At 45.5% G+C, this 9707-nt stretch overlaps 1 protein-coding gene across 4 annotated transcripts in view; it reads right to left on the bottom strand.

The window, feature by feature from the left end:
* The window catches only part of RANBP3L (RAN binding protein 3 like), a 62463-nt gene extending 53636 nt beyond the window's left edge, over positions 1–8827 (bottom strand). For 2 of the 4 annotated variants that reach the window (XR_010792784.1, XM_066602420.1), the window contains exon 1: positions 8378–8827. Coding sequence is in view for 3 of the 4 variants with exons in the window: in XM_066602420.1 (XP_066458517.1) it covers positions 8378–8597 (220 nt within the window). In the remaining variant the exon portion in view is untranslated. The remainder of the gene's footprint in view (positions 1–8377) is intronic. The other 2 variants (XM_066602423.1, XM_066602421.1) reach the window with 2 other exon arrangements.
* Positions 8828–9707: the final 880 nt, after the last annotated feature.

Genomic DNA, 9707 nt, shown 5'->3' with positions numbered 1-9707 from the left:
GATACTGGAAACAGCGAATTCGCGGATAATCGCCCCGCGTACACCGGCCACCGACAGGGCACTGAACGACAAATCGCTCACTTGTCAGAGTCATGAGGTTTTTTTCAAAGCGACTGTCGGGCCGTGTCTCAAGTTTTGAGCAACTTCTATTTACTGTGAATGGAGGCGGGCGGCCCGAACGATTCCCATCTGCTCCATCTCCATTCTTTTGAGCGACTATTGCTCCTGTGTAAAGCTTAGGACTGATAGTCGTTGGTACAGCTATTGGGCGCCAACAGTAATACCACGTAAAGTTACTTTAAGTTCTCATCAATGTGTCTAATAAGTATGTGAACCCCCTTTCTTATTTACTCCCAGCGTCAAGTGGAAGACAAGAAAGCTTTTATCTATCTCTAGTTGTTGGTGAGGGGCATGACTGATGCATTTTTGCTTTAGTTATACCTGCCATCAGTGGTGTCCAGTCAATGGTGGCAGGCCACACAGATTTCTCTCATGCAAGTAGATATGTACGTGAAAAACGAATTTCTGAATACTCCAATTCAAGTCAATGCTGGTTGAGCTCTCTGTATTACGTGTGTAAAAATGTGCACTTAATAAAGAGCGCAAATACGCCAATGTGAATGAGCCCTTGCTGCGACAGCAGGAGATGGGAGAAGGAGTCGGGAAGCATAGAACGTGCAGCATCAGGCAGTCCTCAATGAGGTGTATTACTGGCCGCAGTTATTGGGGGGCACTAGTACTAAACTTAGCGGGTACTATTACTTTGGGGACCACAGAGGGAGCACTATAATTATAGATGTACTGAGAGGTTCACTGGAGGTAGCAGCAGGACAGGGAAAGTGTGCAGAGACAAGTTGTGGAAGTCATCATGGCGGTCTGGACCCAGAGAGAGAAGAAAAGGGAAAGAGAAGGACGCCAGTCAGAGAAGACATATCCAAGCCCCATTTTATAAAAGTTGTCTTATAGCAAATTATATTGTCCAGCATTCATAGTAGATGTTATCGCAACCGCTAATGCCTGGTAACAGGGACAAAAGCCCTGTAACTGATTTTGCATTAGTGTACAGAAGCTTCAAGTTACATCTATGCTTCAGTCTGTCCTTTTTATAGCCAACTGCCGTCCATATGATCGCCTAGAGAAAGCTGAGTAGAGCTGACAGGAGACACAGTTCTTTCATAGCACCACTGACCTATATTCTGGAGACCAACGGGAGTCACTAAGGCCAAACTCCGACTAACCGGACATTGGGGATGCAATCATTTCATCTAATCCAACCCCTTTCTGCAGAGTAAATGCATGACAATGCAGTCAGCACAAAAATCTAATATTTCAGCGCTCAAGCTAATAGTTAACCTTCAAATTAACTGCATGGCCAGAGGTTTCTGGGAAAGTTGGGTAATGGTTGATATAGCCACTATTACAGTACAATGAGGGGTTGTCCCTTCATCTCTGTATATATGAAAAGTTCTACAACGGTCTAACCCCTTAAAGCAGGGATCCTGGCGCATGGTGCTTAACACAACAAGACGTGAACTTACATCCCAAAAAAGAGCATGCTCCCACTGTGACGTTATTGGCCCTCTGCTATGTAATCGCGGTGGGCCGATGATAACCAGACACCAGACAATGGCATCCGGGTCTGTCATAGCCTTAGAGTGCCACTGCAGGTAATGGCAATCATAGCTTTTCTGGTTCAAGTTCCCTATAGGGACATTAAAAAATGTGAGAAGAAAACAAAAATAGTAAAAAAAAGAAACAATTGTATAAAAAAACTCATTTTTTGCTCAGTTTTAGAGATGAGCGAGCGTACTCGGAAAAGCACTACTCGCTCGAGTAATTTGCTTTATCCGAGTATCGCTGTGCTCGTCCCTGAAGATTCGGGTGCCGGCACGGAGCGGGGAGCTGCAGGGGAGAGCGGGGAGGAACGGAGGTAAGATCTTTCTCTCCCTCTCTCCCGCCCGCTCTCCCCTGCTCCCCGCTGCGACTCACCTGTCAGCCGCAGCGGCACCCGAATCTTCAGGGACGAGCACAGCGATACTCGGATAAAGCCAATTACTCGAGCGAGTAGTGCTTTTCCGAGTACGCTCGCTCATCTCTACTCAGTTTCTTTTTTTAAATTTTTTTTAAAAAAAACCCACATATTTGGTATCATCATATCCGTAACAACCTGTATAATTAGTTGAACACACTATTTATCATACACAACAAAGACTGTAACAAAAACACAAAAACTCGAAAATAAAAAGATGGAGCCAAAAATGCTTTGTTAATTTTACCTCCCAAAATAACACAAAAAGTGAATTAAAAAGCTATATGAACCCCAATGTGGTGCCAATAAAAACTGCAGCTAGGTCCCCCCAAAAACAAACCCTCACTCAGCTTTTTGTCCATGGAAAAATAAAAAAGTTATGGAATTTTGAATGCAGCAATAGCAAAAAAATTTTCCCAACAAACCGGTTTTAAGGGCTTATTCAGACGGGCGCATATTGGTCGGGTTTTTGCGCCCAACCGATATACGCTACCCCTCTCTGTAAGGGGAGGAGGCAGGATGGGAGCAGTGCACTGAGCTCCCACCCCTCTCCGCCCCTCACCACTGTTTGCAATGGGAGGGGCGGGATGGGGCGGAGCTAAGTTCTGCCCCATGACACCCCCTCCCATTGCAAACAGTGGCAAGGGGCGGAGAGGAGGTGGGAGTTCAGTGCACTAGCTCCTGTCCCATCCCACCTCCTCCCTTTGCAGAGAGGGGCAGCATATATCAGCCGGGCATGAAAACCTGACCAATATGTGCCCGTCTGAATAAGCCCTAATTGTGCAAAAGTGGAAAAACATAAAAAAATATATAATTTTGGTATGGTTATAATCGCACCAATCCGCAGAGAAAAAGGTATCATGTAATTTATGCTTAAGATTAACGTTGTAAAACATCGCAGAATTTGAGTGTTTTTTCTCCTGTTTCTAAAAAAAAATTATTAAAAGTTATACATTATGTATACCCAAGCATGTTACCAATATAAACTACAGTTTGCCACACAAAAAACAAACCTTCCTACGGCCATGTTGACAGAAATATAAAAAAGTTATGGCTTTTGAAAAGTGGAGATGAAAATCCCCAAAAATCGTTAGCACCAATACAGGCCGTGTCACTAAAAGGTCCATTTAGACGGGACGAATGTCGGGCAAACGATGCCCAACACTCGTCCCTGTGTGTCCTTGCTCCCGTGCTGCTGCTACATGGGAGCCAGTATTGCTGGCTCACTCACAGAGAAGCCAGCAGGGAGGTGGGGCGGCTGCAGGAGATTTCTCTCCTTGCGCTCCATCAACGCTTTCCATTGACTTAACATAGCAGCCGTTCAGTACTGAACAGCAGCTATTTATACTGAGCAATTAGCTCATCGTCCATCATTTATGCTGTATAAACGATGGACGATGAGCTGATCGCTCAGTGTAAATAGCAGCTATTCAGTACTGAACAGCTGCTATGTTAAGTCAATGGAGAGGGGCGGGGGAGCGCAAGGAGAGAAATCTCCTCCAGCCACCACGCTGTGAGCTAACAAGTGCGAGTATGTGCGGGGATGAGTGTCGGGCATCGTTTGCCCGACATTCGTTCTGTCTAAATGGGCCTTAAGGGGTTAATATATTTTATTCTTCACCATTATCAAGATCTCTGCTAAATGAAAACACTGTTGTTTCCATTCAGAGGCAGTAACCCTGTACATAGCTAATCCTACACTCAGCTGAGAAGTGGATACAATTGTACCCAGTGTGGACAATGCTCTGTGAGCTAAACAGCCCGGACTCCAGACTGATACATTGTACATAGCTAGTCCTGCTCTCAGCTGAGAAGTGGATGCAATTGTACCCAGTGTAGGCAATGCTCTGTGAGCTAAACAGCCTGGACTCCAGACTGATACATTGTACATAGCTAGTCCTGCTCTCAGCTGAGCAGTGGATACAATTGTATCCAGTGTAGACAATGCTCTGTGAGCTAAACAGCCTGGACTCCAGACTGATTCATTGTACATAGCTAGTCCTGCTCTCAGCTGAGAAGTGGATACAATTGTATCCAGTGTAGACAATGCTCTGTGAGCTAAACAGCCCAGACTCCAGACTGATACATTGTACATAGCTAGTCCTGCTCTCAGCTGAGAAGTGGATACAATTGTATCCAGTGTAGACAATGCTCTGTGAGTTAAACAGCTCAGACTCCAGGCTGATACATTGTACTAAACTATGCAGAGATTTGTGCAGCAGCTGCTGATGTGTTTAGTCTGTGAGACAGACTTAAATCTATGTCGACTATTGAAAGGCATGCTGAAAGACAATGAAGAGCGACGGCTTCACGAAAACTACACGATGTCAGTGCAGTTAGACACAACGATGATCGCTCAAAAGATGGCTTTGAGCGATTTTTGAGCGAAAATCGTTGTGTCTAAATCAGCCTTAAATTAGAACGTTTTAGAACTTTTTGTGGAAATATTATTTAAAGGGATTTGCTTTTTCCCAGTAACCACATCTGTCTTATACATGCGCTGCGTCTCGTATTGCAGTTTACACTTGGATGGAGATAAGCTGCAGTACCAGGTACTGCCTATGGGCAAAAGCGGCACAATTTCTGGATAAAAAAAAGATTTTTTCTTCCAGTGCCAGACAATCTTGAGTGGAAGCGTAACTGGAAACAAATCTGAAGGGAGCAGGGTTAACATAGGACAGTGTGTCGGTGACCTTGTAACCCAATTCCATGTAGGTTAATGAGATGTAGGGGGAGACGTCACACTGTCAGCTACTTGTAACCAAACTCCTCCAGTTGCAGCTGCATGATAACATTGGTAACTGTAAGCAGATTTTCAGAGGCGCCTCTAACCTCGCACCTGTGGAGGGAGATAAGTGCACGCTTCTGCTCCACGAAGGGTTTCGGTTCTCCCTAAGCTCGCCATGCATTGTCCCAATGATGCAGTACACACTACAAGAACATCTCATAGGTCTTGGCATTGGGATTATTCTATTTTAGGGCTCACACACTTTACTTATAGTGGATATATCTTATTGTGCCTGATCCATTCTCATCTTGTTTAGTGCAGCTCACTTCTCGGTCTTCCCCTCGCTAAACTCTCCTTTCTCAAATCTATCCTGAATGCAGCAGCCAGGCTCATCTTTTTGTCAAGCTGCTAGATTAATGCCTCCACCCTTTGCCAGTCATTACACCAATGCCTCCACCCTGTGCCAGTCACTACACTGATGCCTCCACCCTGTGCCAGTCACTACACTGGTGCCTCCACCCTGTGCCAGTCACTACACTGATGCCTCCACCCTGTGCCAGTCACTACACCAATGGGTACCCCCAGTGTCAGTAACTGCACCAGTGCCTGCACCCAGTACCTGTCACTACACTGATGCCTCACTGGGGTCAGTAGAAGCTGTCACCCCGCCAAAACAAACTGTAAGTGAGGCTGGCCTCTTGACTGGTTATAACCCAATGGTGTACAATCATAGGGTTATAACCAGTTAGCCAGCAGGCCTGTTGCAGGAGATAAAAGCTACAGCAAGGAAATTGGACTGTTTAGTAAACTTCAGTTGCTCCATTTACAGACTGAGATATAAGTGCGTGAGCCATAGGTAAAGAGACACTAAGGTATGCTCTAGAATCCATATTCCTGAAGGTAACTTCATACGGGCTGATAGTCGCTGAATAGTTGCTATTTGTTCCTTTTCAGCTCACTGAAAAGATACTTCTCACTCAGTGTAAACAGAAGTTGCTCAATCTGTGTGCCGTGAATGGAGGCAGGCGGCTGGAAGAGGTATCCGGCTCGTTCTGCCTCCATTCTTGACAGACTATCATCCCTGTGTGAAAGCACAGTATGTGGGGGACAGCTGACAAATACATGAGGGCACAATACAAGGGCCACAGCAGGCACAGTACAAGCAGACACCATATCCCGAACACAGCAGGCAATGCTGGGAGGCACTATGCCAGGGGCATAGCAGGCACAATGCAAGGAAGCACCATACCAGGGGCACAGCAGCCACAGTACATAGAGGCACTATGCAAGGGACACAGCAGACACAGTACAAAGAGGAAACATACTAGGGGCATAGCAGACACAATGCAAGGAGGCACCATACTAGGGGCATAGCATACACAATACAAGGAGGCACCATAACGGGCACAGCAGACACAATGCAAGGAGGCACCATACTAGGGGCATAGCATACACAATACAAGTAGGCACCATAACAGGGGCACAGCAGACACAGTACAAAGAGGAAAAATACCAGGTGCACAGCAGACACAATGCAAGGAGGCACCATACTAGGGGCATAGCATACACAATACAAGTAGGCACCATAACGGGCACAGCAGACACAATGCAAGGAGGCACCATACTAGGGGCATAGCATACACAATACAAGTAGGCACCATAACAGGGGCACAGCATACACAATGTAAGTAGGCACCATAACAGGGGCACAGCTGGCACAATGTAAGGAGATACCATACCAGGGGCACAGCAGGCATAGTACAAGGAGGCACCATACAAGGGGCACAGCAGGCACAGTACAAAAAGGCACCATACCAGAGGCACAGCAGGCACAATGTAAAGAGATACCATACCAGGGGCAAAGCAGGCACGATGCAAGGAGGCACAGCTGGTGCAAAATTAAGAGGCACCTAGAGCAGCAGAGCAGGCACAATATCGGGGGCAGTATCAGGAACAGTACCAGAGCAAATCAGGCTTTTGCTATAGCGCCCTTTTATGTCTATGTTCACCCCTGACTACAGATCAGTCACAGCCAACGTGCAGTGGAGTAACTATAGGTAGAGTGGGGGTAGCAGTCACCCCCGGGCTCAGGTGACTAAGGGTCGCTAAGACCATATAAGACGACACTAGTATTATACATCACACAAGGCAGGTTGGCCCTGGTACAGATTTTGCATCGGGGTGCAGGAGCTTCAGGTTGTGACTCGTCCAACATAGTAGCTCCCTCATAGTTGCACTTAATGTTGACAATGACATCTTAGAAAAGCCAAGTCTGCTGAGAATTCACATTAGGTGTAGCGAGAAACCTCCAAGCCCTGGTGCAAAAGCAAAACTCCAACCAACCCCTCCGCCAACTGATAGATGTCTGATGGCGCATATATGACACATCAGGTCGCGACAATCAGATTATTCAGACTCTCGCTTACATCACTGCACTATTCGTATTATGTCATTGGTCAGCAGTGAATGAACCGTAGAGAGTCTGTACTACATTTCTTTCGCACTTTTTATCGCATAGGTTTATGGAAAATCAATACAATATGTCAGACGGAGAAAAGTTCTTCCTGCTGAGACATACTTCAGATACCAAGAAACGTCTCTCATTCCTTCTCCTATAGGTCAATGCTAGAGAAATGCTCGGAAGTTACTTTTCCCCTCTTCTGCAAGGTTCTTTATGCGCCTGGTCACACCTCCTGACTTCCCACAGTGCAAATCTAGAGGCAGAGAGTTTAGGAACTCGAACCCCTTCACCCCACATTGGTCTGTGCAGGGGCCCTGAAGAAAGAAGGACCCACCTCCACCCAGACAGGGACAATGGAATGATTCCACAAGTTGTTACATAGTTGCAGTCCAGCAGAGAAAAGTATCAGATTGATGAGGGGGCTCTCTATGACTTGCTGTTTTTTTGCATAGGGGCCCTCCGCTATCTTTGTCCTCCCCTGCTTCTATTACTGCCTATGGGATAAAGTATCTCCGACTGTAAATTATTAGTGCAGTTCATGCTGGAACTTTCCGGATACAAGTTCTAGAACTTTTTATTATAAGAAGTCTTATGCCTTTTACAGGGGTCTGTAATACAGCACAATATTGGGGGCTCTACTGAAATACATCGACGTCAGAGGATCACACTATTGGTGGACAGTGATGTCCGGAAAGACATTTACATAGAGCTCCTCTTTTAATTAGCTGACAGAAACCAACTAAGTATGCAGGAAAACCTGCTTGTCTACGCTGCGACACATATCGTCTCATCCTAGTTGACACATGACATGCTGGAACTTGTAGTTGAACATGGAAACATAATGAGCGAATACCATCTATGACTCTGCATCTCCAGGACTAGTTATCCAGCTGCGATGAGCTGGGACTTGTAGTCCTGCAATATGAGTGTTCTTCCTCATGTCAACTGTATAGATTATATACTGTAGGCGATGGCATAAAATCTGACCTCCAATGTGCCAGTCAATGCAATATCGAAAAGTCCTTGGAAATTATTGCTTAATGACTGTATAGAATATATCGTACGATCACTAATTGGATTGTTGCTTATAGCGGCCACTGATCACACATCACTCAATGTATCGGGTCGATACGCTGCGCTCTATAGATAACACACTTACCTCCGTGGGCGTTTACTTGGCTCTCCAGGTAGTGCACACCATTCTTGATGCTCCCAACTTGTAATTGGTCACACGTGGGCTCTTGTCGTCCGCTAGTGGTGATACACATTGTGACTTTTTCTGACTCGCTCTTGTCTGAAGGTCTGGAATCGTTGCACAGCGGCTCTATCTCTGGATAGAAAACATTCTCTCTGATTATAGGAGTTTGCTGGTTTCTCATAACGACCTAGTCAACCCTGGGGAGAAATGAAAGTTTTTGCAGCAGCTTTGAATGCTACGGTCCGGTGAATGCAGAATAGCAGATTGCTTCCAAGCTTGCACAGGGACAAAACAATCCTGTGGTCTGACTCATTCCCCTGCACCGGTCAACTGGTAATTCACCCTGTAGGTTTAGCTCTACTAAGCAGGCTACATGCAGATCTAGTGAGTGGAGTCAGACTGAGTGAGGAGCTAAACAAGAGTTGATCTGTGGGCTGGGACAAGCTGATGAGGCCATCCTCCCTGCCTGCTCACCACTCAGGATATCATCTTACTCCCATGTAGTCACACTCCAGTCCCTCAACCAGATTGTCCTGGTATTCCACAGTCTCTTCTCTTGTGCAGTGACGTAATTCGTTGCTACATACATGAGAGTTATACCGTCTGAATGAAAAAAAAACCCCACAAAAACATCAAGAGAGAAAATTAAAGACAAAAACATTCCTGTGATAACACCACTTGGCTGTCATACCAGGCTTTAGGGTGATAAGTCATGTGCTATTATAATGCTAATGTAAGTGCAGTATGCATGCATGCAACATACAGGTACAAGAAAAGGTAAGTAACTGCTTGAATTTAATAACATGTATAGATCACCCTTTAGCTTCTATCACGTCCATCAAACATCTCCTGTAGCTGTAAGATATGGACAATGTTGAGAAGGAATTTTAGACCATTACTTCCTGCAAATGTGTTCAGTTCACCAGTATTTCTGGGATGCCTTATGTGCACAGCACTCTTCAGATCATGCCACAGCATCTCCATAGGGTAGAAGTCAGGATTGCAATTTGACGTTCTAAAACACAAATCTTCGTTTTTAACCATTCTTTAAATGATTTACTTGTGTGCTTTGGGTCATTGTCTTGTTGCATCACCCAACTTTTTTTCCGCTTGAGGTCCTGGACGTGCTGCGCTTACATTCTTCAATAAGATATTCTGATCCACTTTAGAATTCATTTTTTCCTTAGTGAAGACAAGGCATCCAGACCCAGAGGAACAAAAAAGCCCCAATCTATGATGCCTGCTCCAGCACAGCCCTAAACCATGATGCTCCATCCGCCATAGCCAGAAA

Source organism: Eleutherodactylus coqui, chromosome 5 (genome assembly GCF_035609145.1).
Source record: "Eleutherodactylus coqui strain aEleCoq1 chromosome 5, aEleCoq1.hap1, whole genome shotgun sequence".
In the NCBI taxonomy this organism is placed as follows: Eukaryota; Metazoa; Chordata; class Amphibia; order Anura; family Eleutherodactylidae; genus Eleutherodactylus; species Eleutherodactylus coqui.
Note: the sequence above shows the minus strand (reverse complement) of the source record. Positions and strands in the feature narration are given on the sequence as shown.